The 20,480-nt window shown below is 52.5% G+C and overlaps 8 protein-coding genes across 8 annotated transcripts; 5 read left to right on the forward strand and 3 right to left on the reverse strand.

The window, feature by feature from the left end:
• Positions 1-278: 278 nt before the first annotated feature.
• On the forward strand, positions 279-1,398 carry PG985_015509 (Exosome complex component rrp4; the record flags this gene model as incomplete). Its single annotated transcript, XM_066835275.1, has 2 exons — positions 279-475; positions 534-1,398. The coding sequence occupies 2 exons, from the start codon at positions 279-281 to the stop codon at positions 1,396-1,398; spliced, it is 1,062 nt and encodes a 353-aa protein (XP_066676478.1).
• Positions 1,399-2,145: 747 nt separating this feature from the next.
• PG985_015510 (Aldehyde dehydrogenase) lies at positions 2,146-3,848 on the reverse strand (the record flags this gene model as incomplete). Its single annotated transcript, XM_066835276.1, has 2 exons — positions 2,146-2,588; positions 2,654-3,848. The coding sequence occupies 2 exons, from the start codon at positions 3,846-3,848 to the stop codon at positions 2,146-2,148; spliced, it is 1,638 nt and encodes a 545-aa protein (XP_066676479.1).
• Positions 3,849-5,404: 1,556 nt separating this feature from the next.
• On the forward strand, positions 5,405-5,948 carry PG985_015511 (60S ribosomal protein eL22; the record flags this gene model as incomplete). Its single annotated transcript, XM_066835277.1, has 3 exons — positions 5,405-5,419; positions 5,526-5,761; positions 5,822-5,948. 3 exons carry the CDS (start codon positions 5,405-5,407, stop codon positions 5,946-5,948), a joined length of 378 nt encoding a protein of 125 aa, XP_066676480.1.
• Positions 5,949-6,181: 233 nt separating this feature from the next.
• PG985_015512 (uncharacterized protein) lies at positions 6,182-7,257 on the reverse strand (the record flags this gene model as incomplete). Its single annotated transcript, XM_066835278.1, has 2 exons — positions 6,182-7,065; positions 7,152-7,257. The coding sequence occupies 2 exons, from the start codon at positions 7,255-7,257 to the stop codon at positions 6,182-6,184; spliced, it is 990 nt and encodes a 329-aa protein (XP_066676481.1).
• Positions 7,258-7,582: 325 nt separating this feature from the next.
• PG985_015513 (kinase-like protein) lies at positions 7,583-10,815 on the forward strand (the record flags this gene model as incomplete). The annotated part of the gene is made up of 6 exons (XM_066835279.1): positions 7,583-8,829; positions 8,929-9,393; positions 9,459-9,744; positions 9,823-9,954; positions 10,255-10,350; positions 10,399-10,815. The coding sequence occupies 6 exons, from the start codon at positions 7,583-7,585 to the stop codon at positions 10,813-10,815; spliced, it is 2,643 nt and encodes an 880-aa protein (XP_066676482.1).
• A 336-nt stretch (positions 10,816-11,151) lies between these two features.
• On the reverse strand, positions 11,152-12,435 carry PG985_015514 (uncharacterized protein; the record flags this gene model as incomplete). The annotated part of the gene is made up of 4 exons (XM_066835280.1): positions 11,152-11,607; positions 11,657-11,946; positions 12,008-12,195; positions 12,254-12,435. 4 exons carry the CDS (start codon positions 12,433-12,435, stop codon positions 11,152-11,154), a joined length of 1,116 nt encoding a protein of 371 aa, XP_066676483.1.
• Positions 12,436-14,000: 1,565 nt separating this feature from the next.
• On the forward strand, positions 14,001-16,453 carry PG985_015515 (uncharacterized protein; the record flags this gene model as incomplete). The annotated part of the gene is made up of 8 exons (XM_066835281.1): positions 14,001-14,300; positions 14,393-14,631; positions 14,695-14,842; positions 14,894-15,070; positions 15,116-15,826; positions 15,880-15,986; positions 16,057-16,273; positions 16,367-16,453. 8 exons carry the CDS (start codon positions 14,001-14,003, stop codon positions 16,451-16,453), a joined length of 1,986 nt encoding a protein of 661 aa, XP_066676484.1.
• A 1,008-nt stretch (positions 16,454-17,461) lies between these two features.
• PG985_015516 (uncharacterized protein) lies at positions 17,462-19,868 on the forward strand (the record flags this gene model as incomplete). Its single annotated transcript, XM_066835282.1, has 8 exons — positions 17,462-17,506; positions 17,567-18,475; positions 18,547-18,567; positions 18,628-18,734; positions 18,819-19,026; positions 19,117-19,487; positions 19,563-19,656; positions 19,734-19,868. 8 exons carry the CDS (start codon positions 17,462-17,464, stop codon positions 19,866-19,868), a joined length of 1,890 nt encoding a protein of 629 aa, XP_066676485.1.
• Between the last annotated feature and the right edge of the window lie 612 nt (positions 19,869-20,480).

Raw genomic sequence — 20,480 nt, forward strand, 5'->3', positions numbered from 1 at the left:
GAGGTGGTGCTACTTATTAGGGAATGGCTGCAGCCTGTGGCCAGCCCTGGAGCCAGCGTCTACAGGCGCCTTGCATTCCGGCATTTTGTTTCGTGGGGCCGCTGGTGGGTCCTGAACCCCTGCCATCCCACTGGACTGCCCTCCTGGAGCTTTCGCAACCGCGCTAACAATGTACTGAAGATCAATCCGTCAATGAAGCTTTAAATTTTCGGTTTCCAGTATCCCACCTTCAAGTACCCGACCGCCGCGACAACATAAACGTTGCGACAACACCCAAGATGCCCATCACAATACTCCAGCCCTCTTTGGCACCGCCGCCCAAGCTACGCCATGAGGACTCAGACTCAGACTCAGAAGGAGGCGCCGACCTCGAAGGAGATATCGCCATGGGCCGCCCAGCCAAAAGAGCACGCACTCAGGATTCCTCTATAATGACGCCCGGCGAGATAATAACAGACGACCCTCAATGGATGCGGTATGGACGGCCCTACTGACTCAAAATTCCTGGTAATGTTCTAACCTCGTATTTAAAGTGGTCATGGCACCTACGTTATTCCCGGCGCATCGTCCAATACGATATTATCCTCTGTCGCCGGCACATTAGCCAAGACCAACAAACTGCTCTCCGTCCGACCCCTGCGCGCCCGATACACCCCCGAGATCGGTGACCTGGTAGTCGGTCGCATAGTCGAAGTGCAGGCGAAGCGCTGGCGCGTGGACGTGGGCGGAACCCTGCTGGCCCAGCTCCCGCTCTCGGCCATCAACCTGCCCGGCGGCATCCAGCGACGACGTACCGAGACGGACGAGCTGCAGATCCGGACCTTCTTCAGCGAGGGCGAGCTGCTCGTGGCCGAGGTGCAGCAGCTCTACAACGACGGCGCCGCCGTCCTGCACACGCGCAGTCTCAAGTACGGCAAGCTGCGCAACGGCGTCTTCATGTCCGTCACGGGCACCGGCGGCGGCGGCGGCGTGGTGCGCGCGCGCCGCCAGGCCTTCACCCTGGACATCTCCGGCACCGACGAGGTGAGCGGCAGCGAGAAGATCGACGTGCTCCTCGGCGTCAACGGCTACATCTGGATCAGCAAGCACATCGAGGGCGAGGGCGCGGCGGCCGAGTCGTCCGGGCCGGGCATCACGCGCATCGAGGAGAGCGTGGGGCTGAACGTGTACTCGAGCCAGAACGACATCATCCCCGTCGACACGATGCGCGAGATTGCGCGCGTGCGGGGCGTCATCACGGCGCTCGTCGAGAACGGGCTCCGCGTGGACGAGGAGATGGTCATCAAGGGGTACCAGGAGGCCGTCGAGATGGCCAAGGAGGAACGGGATAGCGCGGACACGCTCTGGCTTGGCGGTGAGAGGGGCAAGAGGCTTGCGGATGCTATTGTTGGGCGGTGATGATAATCCCACGCAGCAGTAGCTATGGCCACGAATATGATCATACCAAAGCAAAGCAGTCATTGCCTACTTTAACATATGTGATACGCCCATTTTACATGGCCTCGGAGTCCCTACGAAGTCTCTTCGGTCCCCGAATGTCTAAGATGCATCGTCTTGGAACGGGTCTCCAAGGCTCTGGGGTTTTCCCTTCTTCTTTTGCATTGCGTGTTTCTACTCACTTTTCACTATGATTCGCTTTCCGCATCACTATGTTTTGGACTCTTTTCCACAAGATGCCATGTACCCTATCCCTCCGATGACGCCGACCTCTCTAGTAACTTCGTAAAACCGCTCCATATTCGTCTGGATCTGCTGGCTTCGGCTTGCAGCTTGCCAAAAGAATCGACCCGCAGGAGGGAAAGCAAAAGAAAATATGCATTGCATCAAATAGCGCCGATGACAGTCTCAAGCTCAAAAAAATTGGTTCGAAAAGATTAGAATATATAAGCACTGTCAGAACTGACCAGACATTTTAATCAAGGGGAGGATCAACTCACCACATGTAAGATTCAAGCACCTCTTTCGAGCTGTATGTGCCGCCGTCACGTTAGGCATCAACGAGAACAGTATTGAAAGCTAAGTATAATCACTCGAAACACAAGTACTCAAAAACTGGAATTTGCGAACAAACGAAACAACGCTTTCATTCTAGTGTACATATTACGAGACTTCATCTCCTACAGCGATGGACAGCATTCGTCGAGCTTAAAAACCAACCATCTCCCGCAGGTTGGCAACGCTCTGCTGAGGCCCGTTGAGGGCCAGGTAGGAGCCCGCCAGGACAAAAAGCCACTTGAACAACGCACCTTTGGCAGAGGGGCTTCCGAGGCCGAGGACCATCCACACCCAGTAGCCGAGGCCGCGGATCCGCTTGCCGCTGCGGTCAAAGTCGGGCTTCGAGCCGTTCATCCACTGGAACTGCTTGAGGTCGGCCGCCCGGAACGGCATGTAGCGCACGCGCAGCAGGCCGTCCATCCAGCCCGGCGTCTCCACGACGGTGCGGCGGTGGGTGAAGCATTCGAACGAGTGCTTGCCGCGGTACGACCCGGTGCCGGACTGGCCTACGCCGCCGAAAGGCAGGGTGTTGACGGCGGCATGCATGAAGCCATCGTTGATGGTTGCTCCGCCTGACGTGATGCTGTTCAGGACTGTATGACGGTTAGGATTTGACACAATCAAGGGGCACGCCGCTGCGAGAGGAGTTACTACTAACCTTTCTCGTTTTCGGATTTCGAACCAAAGGTCATCAAGGAGAGGGGTGTGTAATCGACCTTGCGGACGGTATTGATAGCAGTGTCGAGATCATCGTACGGCAGGATTGCCCAGATGGGACCGAAAGACTCCTCTTGGATCATTCTGTCGTCTGCCGAGTCCACGAGAACAACTGTTGGTCCAATGTAGAGATCGTCGCGGTCCATTTCACCACCCAGGACAATCTTGCCATTGGTGTGGTCGAGCATCGCCTTCAAGCGGTCGAACTGTTGCACGTTGACTACACGAGCATAGTCGGGGCTGACTTTGGCGCCTTTCGGGAAGAAGTCCTCATAAGTGACGTTCATCATGTTGATCAGGCTGTCCACGACGTCACGATGGCAGAGGACGTAGTTCTGGGAAATGCAAACCTGACCAGCGTTGACCGTCTTGCTCCACATGAGTCGGCGTGCAGCGAGGGGGATGTCGGCGTTCTTGGTGACGAAGGCCGGGTTCTTGCCGCCAAGCTCAAGGCACACGGGCGTAAGGGTTTCTGCTGCCTTCTTGGAGATGATCTTGGCCACGTTGACGCCGCCCGTGTAGAAGATCTTCTCCCACTTCTCCTCCAGCAAGGCGGTGGTTTCCGGCACCCTACCGTTGACGGTGGTGTAGGCTGAAGGGTCCAGGGACTTCTCGATGATCTCTGTCAGGACCATGGCGGTAGCGGGGGAGCTCTCTGACGGCTTCAGGACGGCAGTGCAACCGGCAGCGATGGCGCCGATGAAGGGGCACATGTTGAGCTGCACAGGGAAGTTGTACGTGCCAATGATCAGAACGGCCCCAAAGGGCTCCTTCTTGATGCGCGGCTTCAGCATCGAAAAGCTTAGAGCAACATCGATGTCCTTGTCGTCCTTGACCCATTTCTCAAGGTTCTTGATTGCGTTCAAGCAGTCGCCGAGGGTCCAGTCAATCTCAGATACGTGGGCATCATGAGGCGACTTCTTCAAGTCCAGCATCAAGGCCTCGCGCAGCTGTGGGGTGTAGTCGACAATTCCCCAGTACAGCTTGCGCAGCTGTACCAAGCGGTACTGCACATCCTTGGTCTTGTTGGTCCAGAAGGTGTCACGGAGCTTGGCTGCTATGCTGGGGATGGCCTCTATGGGCGTGATCTCATAAGGGGCGATCTTGCCGCTCTGCTGAACGGCCTTGTGCGCCATGGCTGCCAGTTGTTACAGAAGAGTAGAGCCCGGGAGGAGCGAGTTATTGTGAAAACGCTGCAGAGTTGTTTGCAGATGGATGCAGCGCAATCTAGCTGGCAGACGTGAGTTCAGTTATCGGAAATGGGCAGAAAAGGGCTGTGTTGGACGTGGCGGGAACAATTCGAAGTCTAGATGCAGCACAATGACATGACGTCCAAGGATCCCTGGAGGTTGACTTACCACACCAATTACAACGCCGAGGCTCGATGTAACAGGGTAATTTCGCACTCACGATTCTGGAGATTGACGGAATGAACCGATACTCCCACAATGGTTGATTTAAACAAATTTAGTGAACAGCCTTCAAGTAATTGGCAAGGACGGATTCATTGAACAGTGAATGCAGACAGTCCTTTAGGGAGAGCTCGGGACAATTCGATGATAGCGCTACTTACCTTAGGTGGTTACGTGGTGGTACCTTACGCAAGCTTGAAGTTGGGTGAAGGTCCCCCATCTGATTCCACCCATTGGACCAGGGGCCGAAGCCGAGGCATATGCACTATTGAAACTCCAAACCCAACACGACTCCGCATCACCAAGACGACTAGTTACCCCAGGGTACTGCCCAGGGCTTCGTTTATGAGGGGTTGCAAACCCCGGCCATTGGCAGGTTTCCATGTGAGAGCAGGATGGATGATCCTCCTAGGAGAGTGGCGCATAGATTGATCTGCATAGCATCTTTGTATGCGAACTCCCAGCGAACAAAAGGTTGCCTCCATAAGTAGAATGCAGACAGGCTGAGAGGCGTTTGGCATAAGCATTGTACAGACTACATATCTAAACCAATATGACAGACAGGACCGAGCGCCTGTCAGGATCGTAGTGCTAGGGATATACCTACCGAGGTTGCTACATATACTCACCTAATGATATGAATTGACGTGTAGCATCCATCTACTTGACACTGCAAGACATTTAAAGCTCAACGAATCATTGATCAGGGTCAACATCATCAGGGCCGATCTGCAAGCTTGGCCGAACGCCTCCTGACAAAACATCAACACATTGAAATAAGGAATGCCGCAGAAGGGTCTCAGAGAAACTGTCAACCACTGTGGACAACTTTGCAAGTGTCCCGACACTGCGGGAACCGCGGGTTGGCGAGGTGGATATGGCACGAGTCGGCTTGGCAATGCCTCTAGGGACTCTCGTTCGTCCAGTCTTCTCGAGCATGTCCAGAATTCCAAATCGAAAGGATTATGTAATGTATCTATTCAATGAAAAGGAGCTTGGACCCCACCTCAACTTCGCTCACCTTAAGCTTTCTATCGATAACGGAATTTTGTCGGAACCTGAAAAGAGGGTGCCCCACGGAGGGGAGAGCCCTGCTTACCGGATTGGCTGGGTTCTTTTTTGCCGATACACCAAAAACGAAAGTGCATCCCGCGAACTTTTTCTCGCTGGACCCGTTGACGATTTGTTCCTGCAGCATCACTCCCACCCCAAAGATACCTCAGAACCCATCGACAACTACCCGCAGGATTTAATCTCTTTGCGTGCCCATATCATCAAAAATGGCTCCTCAAGCAGTATGTATAACATGAAGCAACGCTTTGCTGTTGGCCCAGTCTCCCTGGCGATCCTCCAGCGAGATCATGGCGTGAAACAGTAGGCTAAGTTCATTTTCTCCGACAGTCCAAGAAGGGCGGCAAGGGCAAGGCCACCACCAAGAAGTTCATCATCAACGCTCAGCAGCCCGCTAGCGACAAGATCTTCGACACCGCCGCCTTCGAGAAGTTCCTCCAGGACAAGATCAAGGTCGATGGCCGCGTCGGCAACCTTGGCGACAACGTCGTCATCAAGCAGGCTGGCGAGGGCAAGATCGAGATCATCGCCCACAACGAGCTGTCTGGTCGCTACCTCAAGTACCTGTAGGTTATCCAATCGACGAATTATTGGTCGCGCAGTCGCTAATTTGCTTTCCCCCACAGGACCAAGAAGTTCCTCAAGAAGATGCAGCTCCGTGACTGGCTCCGCGTCGTCTCGACTTCCAAGGGCGTTTACGAGCTCAAGTTCTTCAACGTCGTTAACGACGAGGCTGACGAAGATGAGGATTAAACGATTCATGAATGATCTCTGGGTATTTTGACGGGTAGCACGCCACGGCGTATGGATTCTGCATGGTATAGGGTTCGGAAAAGTTCAGCACTTGGAGCCATGTCCCTTTGGGGATTATACCACCGGCTCCATCTATCTTCAGGCTCGAGAAATTGATCTATCTTTCTCAAACACATACACTGGGCTCTATTTATGTCGTGATTGCTCTCTATTCTATGTCTAACAACAGGTAGTTATGCCGGGAGCGTTCTCATTACACCTTCGAACGCGACAAGTGCCATGGCGTTTGCTGGAAATGCCCTCAAAAAGCAGGGCACAAAACCTCGCCAGTATCCTTTCCAGCCAGCCTCTCTGTACACCGTTTTCGCAGCGTCTGCCCATGTTCTGAACTTAGGTGTCCCGTCGTTCAGCTGACCTCCCATGGGATCCGTCATGATCCTCTGCTTAACAACATCGCTTGGATAGCTTGTCAACCAGAATATCTGGGCGCTCAAACCTCCGGCCCAAAAGTTGATGGACGGGGCGCTGAGTGAGGTTCGTTCTCTCAATTGCCGTGAAAAGATATCGTACGAACCCCACCAGAAGAAGAAAAATGACCGGAATAGCAATGTCGCAAACAAGCCTTTATAGACTGCGCGAATGCCATGGGCGCTATAGATTTTGCGCAAGCAGTCGATTGGCCCCGAGTACAATCGTTCCGTCTTCTTGGCCGAGTACTGGATCTGCAGACGTGCCTTGACGTGTTCGACGGGGGCGGCAATGAAGGACACAGTGGCGCCTGCCATGATACCAGCTACACCGTGGCCGAAAGAAGGCAAATGCACCGCGGCGTGCGAAGTCGATGCGGCTGGGTTTACCGCGGCGGCGTCAGGGTGCCGGGAGGACGGGGGCGGGCGCACAAACACATGTTCGGCGAGCAGGCGGCGGTACACGGTCAGCGAGCCGAGCATAACGGAGTCCATGAACATCCATCCCACAAGGGGCGGCGTCGCGCCCTTGTAGAGTCCGCGTACGCCTTCATTGCGGAGCGTCTGGGCAACGCATTGGAGTGGCCCGCTGAAGCGTGTCGAGTCGGTGGTCTGCAGGCGAACCTTGATGGTATCGAAGGGATGGCCAACTGGTGGTCAAACAACCAGAACGTTAGTCTGACTATCTGCGTGCATATGTCGAAACTTATTGCTGAGAATTGGGCGTTGCACATACCCGATAGCTTAGCAATCCCGGAAAAGACGCCAGCAACGAAGCCTTTGTAGTTCTTGTTCTTTGGTTTACTGGCCTCAGCCGGTTTCTGCTTCAGCGCGGCCGCCATTGATCTTCTACATTGAGGGTGAGGAAGGAAAGAACAGAAACCCCAGAGAGTCCCTGCAGATTACGGGTGAGAGCGAGAGCTACGTAATTGAAAATTATCCATTATCGCGAATCCGAAGTCGGGTCAAGCGCGTGTGCCTAATGGGGGTTATGCAACTAAGCCGCTGATACCCCCCGAATCGAGCTGGTCCCTCCTTCAAGTACTCCAGTGAGATTCCCACTTTCTTCCCGGGTACTTCCATATACCATACTCCACTCATTTAGGTACACGCTATAACCCTGCTATATATTAGCTATCGAATACTACATACTGTACTTACTCAGGTATGTCCTCCAGCACCTACTCTGATTTGTGCAAAAACATATACAAGCAGTTATTACACAAATTGGAAAGACGCGAGGAGGAAACCCTGAGGTTTGCTGTTTGCGGCACTGCTGCGGGAGTTCTGCATCATGACAGCCTCGTGCAACTGTTCAGCTCACTAGCATCAGCACCGGGTGAGCGCAGTGCAGAGGCCGAATTTGGCATCTCCCGTCACGATTTTGCCTCCCGGATCGAGGACAGAAAACTGCATGAGTTTCTGGCTATCCTGATCTTTGCCAGCTGCGATGTTGATGCTGCGCGAAAGTTCACGGCCAAGCTGGTGGTGACAGGTGACTGGCCTCGGCGTGATCGAAGAGGACGAGTGCTGGGGTCACTGCCCGCAGACCGGGGCGACTGCGAAGAGCTCTTCGGCGATGTTGCAACCGCGGACCAATTTCTCAAGAATCAGGCCTACTTCTGCACCGTAGTCTTGCTCGAGAAAGAGCAGAACATATACGAAAAACATGATGGCCGTCGCTTTCCTTACCTCGAAGAGACGCCGCTGTCCGAAGGGGCCTTTGGTAAAGTCTTCGCGGTCAAGATTGCAAGAGGCCACTTCGTGAACTCTCGCGAGGGCATGGTCAACGACAAGCCCAGGTCGATGGCCCGCAAAGACTATCTTTTACGTCCCGACTTCGAGGCGTCCGATGAAGCAAATGTGATGAAAATCATCTTGGGAAGTTCAGCTCGTGGTCACCCCAATATCTTGGAGAACCTGGGAAGCCTCGAAGTGGGAGACACCTACAGTCTATTCATGCCCCTCGCCATTTGCGACTTGAAGGAATACATGATGAAGATCAATCCGCACAGCCCAACAACATCGACTGCGAAAGCAAACCTGATCCGAAGTGCCGAAGGCCTGGCCGAAGGGCTAGCCTACCTGCACAACGACATTCGGACCGCTGATCTCCAACATGTTGTCTGCTACCATATGGACCTGAAACCTGCAAACATCCTGGTCTTTCGCGAGAACATTGACGGTGAAGACCGTGACATCTGGAAGTTGAGCGACTTCGGTATGTCGCGCGTGAAAATCAAGCATGATGATCGCGGCGACGGGCCCGAGCGGATGTTTGACAGACGCTTCGTACGCCGAAAGCCAGCAGACGTGTCGGTATCTGCCACCATAAATCGGCGTGGTGAGGGCACCTACCTCGCGCCCGAGTCCACCATGGCCAAGAAGCGAATGAGAACCGAAAGTGACGTTTGGTAAGCGATTATCGCTTTCTTAGACCCTAGACCAATGCCCCTGATCCGCGTGTTATTTTCACTGGAACGTTATGTCAAGAAAAACATTCTAACTCGCAGGGCTTGCAAAAGGTCTTTGGGCTGCATCGTCAGTATTATCTTTACGTACCTTGACGCAGGCTATGACGGTGTCACAGATTTCTCGACGGCTCGTGAAGAGCAGAAAGCTGCTAAAGATATGGACCGGTTCTTCTGCTCCTCAACCAGTTTCTCTCGCACTCAAACGAACCCGGCCGTCAAGAAGTGGCATGCAAAGCTGATACGGCAAGCGTACACCAGAAGTACGAAAGAAGGCGATGTGTTCAAGGGAGTCCTCGAATATCTGGACAAGTCGGTCCTGGTTGTTGACCAGGGAGAACGCCGCAACGCCTCTTCGGCAAAAGATGTCGCTTCGAAACTCAAGTATGCATATGACCACTTAAGAACTCTGAGAAGCTCAGCTACAGACTCTGAGGTTGGCGACATAACCCAACAATACTCGCCGACCCCAAGATCCAGGCTGAGACCGTTCGTCAACTACTTTAGGTAGGCCCAGGCCTTGATTCTATACCTGAAACTGTCAGAGTTAATCAAAACATCGATCAAAGCAGACCGAGTCCCCAAAACCCCATGCAGGATTACCAGATACAACAATGGACAATACCGACATTTCGGGCCTTTAAAGGCTGTGCTGTCTCGCGTGACGGTACGCTCGTCGCATACTATACCGACACTATGATTGCATTGTTCACATCAGAGTCCTTATCGCATACAGGCACAGCTGATCTGGATCCCTCTGGTGCCGAATATCTTCTCGAAGACAAGGAATGCTTCTGGCAGTGTATTACCTTGACATCAAGATATTTGATCGCATCGACTACAAAGCCAAACTTTGATGTAAGTGGACACTGTCGGTCCTTATTTTCGAATAAACTCAATGTTCTCGGGCATATTCTAATCTATTCACTGTTGCAGTGTTACATCTTTGACTTGAAGCGTGGACCGTCGGTCGATGTCAGCCTCGACCACTTCAACCGCGTTTCGCTGCCTCTTCCAGAGATACAAAAGGTCGCCATATCAGACAGCAGCAAGTGGCTTGCTTGCATAGTCAGGCATGAAGAAGGGGAGAGGGAGCCTGGTTGTCTTTTTTACAGCGATATACCAATGCTGGTTGAGTTCGCAAGGCGGCGGTGAGTTGTCAACGCAAAAATTCACAATCCCTCTCCATTTTCCAAAAGATTTAGACTGATCTTGAAGAAAAGACGTGAATCGGCTTCCGACACGGCCTCTAGCGGAGCGGACTCCTCAAATGAAGAGCCGTGGCGATCCGTTCCCCTGCATTTCCCAGCGGCAGATGTAACACACTTGTCTTTCTCGAATCAGAATGAGGTATACGTGGTAATACAGCCAGAGCTTACAGTCAAGACTCGGGAGCATAAGATTCCGGTCCTATGTTTCTCGCCCGAGAAGAGAACACTCGGCACACTCGTCATACAGTCACAGGTAATTTTTCAGCAAGACCGGTGTCACAATCATACTTACATCTTCCAGGGTCTCGATAGTGGCACCGTCAGATTGTTCACCACTTTCTCCCCACTTCATATAGAGGAGACCTGTGCCATTGTCACGCGCGAGAAACACCTGCATATCCGAAGCGTTCGCCTTGATGACGGCTCTCGTGATGTACAGACGATGGTAAAGGGCTATCGCTTAGTGAAGGTGCTCACAAGCTGGCAGGATGACAAGATCTTTGCCCTTGGGACGCAATCCGCAAACAACAAGATGATACTCATGGAGTTTGGCATTCCTCGGCCAGACGAAGATGTCGAGGTTGCAACCCTCACCCCGCTAAACGGTCTGTCATACGGCGAAGAGTTCGCAGCCACCCTGTCAAGCCAGACTGAGGAGAGATACATGATCATCTCTACGTTGCGCGGCATGATCTATAAAGTAGTTCTCCCTAGTTGAATAACAGCGAAAAGATCTTCCAAACAGTCAATCATATCGGCAATTCCTTCAGTTCGACGCCGGCGTTACCCCGATTTGTCAAGCGGCGTGTCATACTTGCGAAGGGCGTTTGTACCCAGTCGGCAGTGATACGAACCTTGGGCGCAAGTGACTCGAATAGCGCCCCGTCCCTCTTCAGCAGCCAGTAATAAAACAGCATCGTGATGGAGGTCAGAACTGCCGATGTAACGACATAAATCCAGACCATAGACGTTCCGACAAGACGCTGGGTATCCCCATCATAGTCGAAGAAGTTCATCCCAAAGATGGACTTTGGATCGCACTTAGCTTAGGTCGCTATACACGACAAGGGGAGGGACTCGAACTTACAGCTACAAACGAGGACGGGAGGTAGAGAAGAGTCAAAGCCGTGATGAACACGGCTGACTTGTTCAGCTGGATCATGTTGCCGTTTTGTATCTTGGCTTCGACTTGGTCTCGGAATGACAAGGTGTCAGAGAGCAACTGGGCCACGGATTGAGCGCGACGCTGCAGATATTCGGCGGAACGAGAGTAGGCTTGACAGTGACGCTTGTGGTTCTGTAACTCGGTCCCAAGATTGACAGTCTGTTGGGATGGATGCGGGCTCGAAAGGTCGACAAGCCACTCTTTCAGCTCATCCAACAGCTCGCACGTGTGCTCCATAATCACTGGCACCTGAAGGAAGCGATTTTGGAGGTTGATGATAGTGCTCAAGGTGTCGTAGCCTAGCCGCAATGGCTCGTCAATGAATGTGGCAAAAGTGCTGTTCGCCTGTGGTATCCTGATTAGAGCCGTCTTGTATGACATTCTCGCAACCTACCTTTGGAAGAAATATCTTCTCCTGTGCAGCAATAGACTGTCGCCATGCCGGGAGATGAGTGGAGAGCAAGAGGCCGTGAAGCCAAAAGGGGTTGGTCAAGGCTGCTTGCGAATGATCTCGAAGATGTGCTAGAAGCCGCTCCTGCATTTGCGACCTTGGCATCGGATTGAGTAGGATATAGAGGCTCTGCGAAGTGGACGTGTTGTATCGATGATACAGCCCACTCTGCCTCAGCACCCATTTGCCGTCCGACGCCTTGAATTCGGGGTATTTCAAGGTGTACAGCACCTCTGATAACTTCTCAGCACGTGTACGGCTTGAGCTAGCAAATGCAACATCGCGGGTACTGACCATGGCATGAGCCTTGCGTACTCGTCGTAAAGGGAACGCCAAAGACCTCTTCCAGTTCGAGATTCCGGGTGTAGAAGCACGACGGCAGCTCCGAGAAGGAAGGGCTGATTCCGTGTTTCTGCACAATGAAGTCCAGCATGGGCTCCGTTATCTGCAACGGCCTCCACGAATTGCGTTGGCATATCGAACTGTCCTCCGCACATTAGACTAGGATGAGTGTGGTAGAAAGGTACGGAAGAGCCGTACATTATGCGACACGCATATCGTTGGTGCGATGCATCCTCCAGATAGTTGGCCAAGTCCTCCAAGTCTTTGGACTCATGAGAGCGTGCCGCACTTAGACCGCCCGAACTGGTGATGGGCACATCGTGAATCTTGACAGGCTCGGTAATCTTCTCGACGAAGCTTTCCATATCTAGTGCGCCCATGGTGCCCGAGTGGTTCTTATTTGGAATCTAGATGTCCAGAAGGAGTTGTATCAAGTAGGGCGGATGGAGTAAGTAAAGTAACTATAGGGCGCAACGGCGTACTATTCGGAATTTATGTATACCTCTGACAGAACGCCAGCGCCGACCCAAAACCCGTCTCTATGTTCTATATGCGACCAGGTGCAATGAAATCAAGCTGACAGGAGAAAAAGAAACAGTTTCAACCCCCCGGTCATTCGGCTCAGCTCCCTAGGCATATTTGCAAACTCCCCCAAAATGTACAAACTGGCAAGACAACCCCCCCCCCCCCCAAATGCACCCAATGGCTGACCGCTGCGCCTCCCCTGCGCCTACGCTAACCGGCATCCCGCCCTCTCACTTTTCCAGTCGTGATCAATCCTCTCTGGCGCCACTACATGCGACATGGTCAGCCATCACGCCGGGAATGCCGAGCCTCATTGCCGCCAGCAATAGTCCTTGAAGCTAAGAGGGGAAGCGTTGTGCACTTACTCGATGTCTTCCTGCAATTGGGGGAGTTGAGCAAAGTCAGCCGCAGAAGATCGAATGATGCCTTATGTATGTAGGCCAGTAGGCCCGGCCGAGGCAGACTTACTTCTTTGACTTCCGCGGGTGCGGTAAAGGACCATTGGTCTTCCTTCATCTGCAGCCATTCTGAAGTCAGCATGCACGAACGCAAGAAAAGTAAGTGCTTCCAGTCGCTCAAAGGGGATGAATGCCTCGTACGTACCCTGATCTTGAAATCTGTGTGGCCAGGGAAGAGTTTCTCCAGCAACTTCTGAAGGCTCTCCTTGGTGAGGTAGCGGGTGGTCGCATTTTGCGTTACGGGCTTGGCGGGTTGTGCCTGCTTGTCTGTCATCGGCACATACAATACAATTGGTAAGTAGTATATATACCGTTTATGAAATAACTAAGGTCTGGTAAGAGATATATATATTGATGTTCTAAGTGAAGAGTGTTCACAATCACTGACTTTCGACCACGTTACGCGACTCTCTTATGGGAGCAAATGAGGCAGCCGCTTCAGGCAGAAAAGAAACACCAAGACTCAGGTGACCTGTGACTCCATCCCCATTTTACATGATAAACCGACACTGCGGAATTGGGACCGCCAGGTTGCCAATAGTTCGCGCAGGCTGTACCTCTGGGCAACGAAGCAAAGCGTCATCGGGTGTGGTCGCACCTGCCTGTACGGGCGGTTCAGCTGGGCCGCTGCGAGGGCTGCGCACCGCGTCGTGATTGGTCTTCGGCAGCAGCCAAAACGGTACCGAGCCCATCCTGCATCCAGCCCGTTGGACTTGTTTCGGTAAGCCAGCCGCTTTCAGCAAGAGGCCTCGAAACATATCATTAGAGAGAATGAGGCTGGCCGTGGTCATGCTGTTCCCGCCCAATTGGTGTACGGACGGGGCCATCTCAATTCCAACACCATCCGTTTATGCCTAGGTGTATTTCACTGATCCGGCCTCCGTCGAATCGCAGTTCTTTCTTCCCTGCATAGACTTCGATTCGACACCGTCGCACCAAGATTAAGCAACTAGACGATAAGCATGCAGGATGATCGTGATTGGATCCCGGATTGGTTTCCGAGATCCAGATCTCCGAGGCCACGGAGCACAGCAGATGCAACTGCCATAATCCAAGGCATACCACTGGATTTGTTTGAGACCCGCGATGGCACCCAGCCGGAGGGCTTAGACAGTATAACCCAGACGCGAACCCCCAAGAACAGCGATAGCTCGGGAGAGCCAGCCTCCGACATCATAATCCGTCACCCAGAGAAAATCGTCATTGAGAAAGCAAACCACGATAGGACTGTGAGAAGGCGACTTCATGGAATCCATTTGTTTGTAAGTCGAACGTCAAATCACTTCAACATCCTCCCTATTCGCAAGTGGTAGATGACGGCAAGTGGTGTGACTAAGTCGCTAATCTCTACTAGATGATAACTATCAATGGCACTTTGGGCTCTGGACTATACTGGCGCTGCGGCCAAATCCTCGAGCTGGGCGGTCCGTTGGCTGTGTTGCTGTCGTTCCTGCTTGTTGGGCTCCTCGCTTTTGGCGTTATGCAATGCATCACCGAGATGTTGTGCATCTGGCCAATCCCTGGTGCATTACCAGTCTACGTGAGCGAGTTTGTCGATGTAGAGCTGGGCATTGCAGTTGGTCTTGCATATTGGTGAGCCCTTTAAAATGATTTGGTTTGTCGCTATAGTTTACGATAACTAATACGTGCTTAAAGGTATACCTACTCGGTTTCGTTCGCGGCCCTGGTCGTGACCACCGCAGCAGAAACCGAGTTCTGGACCAACAACAAAGTCTTGCAGGCGATAGTCATGTTTCTTCTTCTCCCTGTAATCATGATCATCATAAATGCTACCAATATCGAGGTACGCTATGGATAACTAATGGGGAGCAATGGGGATCTAATGAACATCTAGGTATACGGATTCCTCGAGATTATGTTTGGCGCACTTAAGATAACCTTCTTCGTCGTTATTATGGTTGCGATGATAGTAGTGAACACCGGTGGTGCGTATATTGGACTAACGCCAACTGCTTTGAACCGTGTTCTGACATTCTGCCAGTTGGCTCAGGAAAGTCTTTGGGAACTCAATGTTTGTTAAGCCATCATCGTATGATCTGAAATAACCGCTGACTAGGAGACAGACTGGTCCAATCCCACACCAAGGGATCCAAAGGCTTCAGAACACTGGATCGAAGCATTCTTCATTTGCTTGTCCATAGCTTCATTTGCCTACGTCGGTGTCGAGATTGTCGCGGCGTGTGCTTTGGAGGTCCGGTGGCCCAAGACCGAAGATCGGCGAGCCAGCACAGATCTCAGCCATAGGTCGCAGAGCGAGACGCTCATCGGGCGGACCATCAAGTTCTCCTCCATCTACATCCCCCTCCTGGCTACGATTGCCTACACCATTGGCGGTCTCCTGGCTTCTTTCAACATCCAGTGGAACGACCCCCAGTTGCCACGACTAAGCTGGACTCAGGAGGGTCCTGCCGCAAACGGCAGTAGTGATAACACGCAGTCCGAAGCAATTGGTACTAACAATACACAGTCAGCTTTTGTGGCCATCGCCAAAGGGATCAACACCCCGTTGGCGAACTGTATCAATGCCTTCTTGATCTTCACGGCACTTACCTGTGCGAGCACAAATCTATACGTAGCTTCGAGAAGTCTGTTCGCGCTCACCAGTCGCCTGGATGATGGCCCTGGTCAGCCATGGCACTTGCGTGTGTTTGCCTACTTCGGCAAGACCAACAAACGCAAGGTACCAATGCGAGCCATGGTCGTCTCCGCTTTGGCGTTCTGCTGGATTCCGTTTCTGCATCTTGTCGACAGTACCGGCATTGGCAAGGTAAGGGGATATCTCAGATACCCCTCTGGTAAACTAAATGCTCGAATATATAGCTCACTCTTTCAAAACAGTTTGTCGAGGTACTGACAGAGATGGGATCTGTTGGCGTCATCATCGTCTGGGCCTGCGAATGCTGGGCCTTTATTCGTTTCTACCATTGGTAAGTAATGTCCTCGTGCCTCTCAAACCCTTAAGAAGGCCTCCTCAGAGTTGACCAAAATCATTATCAGCATCTACCGCCACCAAAAGGTCTTGAAAGCCCAGAAGATCTCCCAGGTCCGGCGCTTTGACGAAGATGCCCGGAACGACTACCCCTATCGTAGCTCGCTTCAGCCGGTGACGGCATATGCCTCGCTTGCAGGATGTCTATTCATCCTTGTGGTATCGAACGGTACATCGCAGTGGATTGGTTGGAAACCCGAACCTTTTCTGTCTTCGTACATGGCGGTAAGAGCTTTTGCCTAGCGATATACATTGCCACTGCCTGCGTTGCCTTCACTATACCTACTACCTATAGTTTCTGATACATATTCTCTCCAGGTTATCTGCTTCATCGGCCTGTGGATTCTCTTGAAGCTGATCCGCGGGGGCGAAATGGAGCTTGGTCGATCTGTCGAATTCGGATAAAGTGATTATGAAGATCAGGAATCTACATGAAGCTCGATTTCGGGGCGTCGACGAAAAGCCTGATCCTCCGTCACTTTGGAACCTTTGGGGCCATTTATAGGTTGCATATGTACTCTGGAGCAAGTAGGGGGGCATGGTTGGTTTTTTTTGCACAAATTTATGATTTTTTTTAAGTAATCTCGCAATGGCTACGGCTGATTCACATACATCACGATCTTGTACTAGACCGATGTCGTCTCTCAGATATACTCGTGATGGTAGCTTGTAGGCCTATAAGAGTGCGGAGAATCGAGGTTAACCCAGATAAGAGGGTGCTTCTACGATCAAAGTAAAGGATGACATCGCAGTCAGGTTAGGTCAGTGCCCATGTCGGCTGAACCACTTCGGTGATTTGCCCGGTGTACAGTTCGCCTGCTGTGCCCCCAAAAGAAGGACGCCAAGGTGCTGTGCCCTTTTCGGCATGGGTGCGATGATGTATATTCTTTGACTACCTCGGCGCTAGGATACCCGACCGGGGTATGCAACACTTGCATTCCTACCATAGTGCAGTGATCATATGTCGCCTGGGCTGGGTAGTCACAGGCTATACATGGTAAAGCATACTCTAATTTATGGTTGGCAGTTCCCATGCTGATTCCCAAGAAATATCAGATGACGTACAAGCTTTGTGTCGTGGCGGGCTACCACGGGTTCTTTCCTGGTCAGCAAAGCACCCAGTCCACTGGGTCGGGGTTGGAAGCTCTTGGTCATCAGTGTGGGGGGGGAGCGGAGAGTGAGTGGAGAATCTGTATCAACTACCCCAGATCGATATTGGGGGGTCATACAGGGCCTATCAGGGAACCGGGGTGATAGGGCAGGCACATTGGCTGGCGATCGTCGGTGCTGCGAGGACTATCTTGCGCATTTCTTCTTTTTCTTTCGTTTTTGTTTTTGCTATAACCCTGGAAAGTGCATTGCATAGACCAATGAGATGGTGGCTGATAGGACCATCGACATTATACTACCAGTATGGCCGGCGAGAAGCGCAAGCGTCCTTACGGCGTCTCCTGCTTGGTGAGTTGCAATTGAACCACAAGAATGACCAGTGGCTAAACCCTCGCCCCCCGCCACCAGGCATGCCGCGAGAAGAAGATCTCCTGTGATGGTCTGAGGCCTCGTTGTGGTGGCTGTAGGGATACTCACGAGGAGTGCCAAGTACCGGCATCTGCTCGGCCATTGCGCCGGCTGCAGAACTCGAGGACGCCGGGCGGCTATAAGACACCAGAGCCCAGTGTCGCCCAGTTGACGGACAGGATCATGCGCATGGAAGAAAGGATGAGGCAGATGGAGGAGATGCTCGATTTGGCACCTAATCATCAGGGCTGGAGCAGCCCACCAGGAACCCCGTCGGCGCAGGGCTCGACTCCAGCCACCGCCCCGTCGCAAAGGGACGGAACCGCTCAGCATATGGTCCATAGCCCAGCCGAGACGGACGATGGAGCCAAGTATCGCTTGACTGTAGATGCATCGGGCAATGTGACCTACCACGGCCTTACAAGCTGGATCAGGGGCCCGAATGTGGCCAGCGAAGCCCCGCCCCAGCCATCGTCACCTATCCCGCCCGGGTTGCCCGGCATGGCGGACGATCCACAATACACCCGCATCCTGCAGGCCCTCGCGACCTCCAAGCACATATCCGTCGCCCCGAAGATGGGCGATGCCCTGCTCGACTACTACTTCTGCTACTCGGTATTCAACATCATCGACCGCTCGATCTTCATGCGCGACATGGCCCTGGGAGGCCCCATGTTCTCCGAGTTTCTGCTCATGGCCATGTACACTTCGGCGACCAGCAAGATCGACGGCCTGGAACCAGAAGATCGGGTGAATCAAGAGAGGCTGTTCTCGCAGCTAGCCAAAGAGTACTTGGCCAAGGAGATGGAGGGTCCGACCAAGATTACGACTATTCAGGGTCTACTGCTCCTGTCTGGACGGGAATGTGCGACAGGCAATGTGAGCCAGGGATGGAACCACGCCGGTTTGGTGAGCTTTCCGTTTTATGCCCAAGAGCCTTACATGGAATATGGCGCTGATGTGCTAACCCACTCTTACAGGCGTTTCGAATGATCCACGATGTAGGTTTGCCATAATCTAGACCGTGAACATGACAAGGTTTAGCAGCTAAAGTTATGTAGCTCGGTATACATCTTGCCCCTGAAAAAGTGGCAGGTGTTTCGGACCTCTCTTACGAAGACCGAGCAACTCGAGACAGGCTATTCTGGTCTGCTTTCATATGGGACAAGTAAGTGAAACTATCACCTTTGCCCATCAGATCATCCTACCGTCAGTCTACGACCAGCATAACTCATCACGTACTCTCACGTAGGGCTATTTCGCTTGCCATGGGCCGCGAGCCAACCTTTCCGCCACGACGTGGGCGTGACCCGTCAACCATGGCCGACTTCGACGACGACGAAGGTCCCTGGAGGGCTTATTATGTTAATCCTCTGAACTGCCCACGGGCACTGGTGAACTATGTTTACCAGCCCAAACGGCGTGTAGCGGCCTTCCGTTTCCTAGCCAGCCTATGCCTGGTAAGTTTACTATACTCCTGGTTCCCGCGGCCGCCACGTGAGAGACAGCTCTCGGTTCCCCGCTGACCGTGGGCGCTGATATCTACATAGATCCTGCATGACATTATCACCGAGCTCTACAGTTCAGAGGGTGCTCTCAGCCCCCGTCAAAGAATGGGTTTTATCGCACGAACTCGGCAACGCCTAGAGAACATGTGGAAATCCGTACCGGAGACTATGAAGTTCAACGCCACGCAACCGCCGCCGCCCCCCTGGATATTTATGTTGCAGATGCTGTACCATGCCTCGAGCATCCTGCTCTTTCGCATTACCCTCAGTCCCAACGACATCGCCACCGCAGCTGGGCATGTTGGCACCTGTCTGGAACACAGCGTCACAGCCAACCAGATGGCGGTCAGTTACACGCAAATGTTCGGCACGCGTATGACCTACGTCGCCATGTATTCTTCGTTCGTGGCAGCGTAAGTAGATACCTACCTTTTGGAGAGGACTCATTAAGTATTGACGCATGAACGCTGACTAACCGAACTACGCAGGAGTTTTGACATTATGTTATTAGAAGCCGACAATCTAGACATCCAACTCGATGCGCTCAACAGGCTGCGGTTGTGGCTCGGGATAATGGAACAGGTAGGATATTATGTAACATCCCGAGTAAGAACTGGAATCGTTTGCTTCAGTTGCTAATCCTCTTGACCACAACGTAGGGCGTTGTGAACGTGGCGAGTATCAACAAATCGGTCCACCACATCTCGACCTCGACACGGAACATCATTTTGAGGAATCCCGTCCTGGCCGGGTCAGAGTACGTTGTTCTTTACCCACACGCGCCACCAGTGTAGGCACAACTTATCGGGGAAGGCTAACATGGCATAGGGCTGGGCAATGGATCACGTCGTTGCACTCGCATTGCCTGCCGAACATGACGCCGTTGGATGTCTTTGATGGCTCGGGAACCGGAGTCGGGTCGTTTGATTTCTTTGATCTTTTCGGGCCAATTGTAGATGTATGATTTATATCGAACTGAATCAAGTTAGACCTGTATTGATGGCAAGGATATACAGTAATCTGTATTGGTAGTCGATTTTGGCTGAGATTGGAATCTGCCACCAATACCTGGTACAGTCTAGTAGAGAACCTAAATCAACGGGGTTTGCGGGGTACGAATATGCCCGCTTTCTTACTTCTCGGGACCCCCTATCTGCCTATCGGGTTCACTGACTTGACGATCGCATGCTGGCAGCCGCACCTTAACCCGCCGTGTTCTGTGCATAATCCAACCCCGCCGATCCCGGTATTGAGAAACCGCCAAATCCGGCAAGATCCATGGCTACCAGCTGCTGTGTTACCAGAGTACGGGATGGCAATTCGGCATATATAGTTGATATGGGATTCCTGGTATCAGATCGCAGACATGAAACCAATACTTGAACCATATTTCTACGAGTGGTTCT

The sequence above is a fragment of the Apiospora marii genome (assembly GCF_038362585.1).
Source record: "Apiospora marii strain CBS 49790 chromosome Unknown utg000013l_segment0_segment0, whole genome shotgun sequence".
In the NCBI taxonomy this organism is placed as follows: Eukaryota; Fungi; Ascomycota; class Sordariomycetes; order Amphisphaeriales; family Apiosporaceae; genus Apiospora; species Apiospora marii.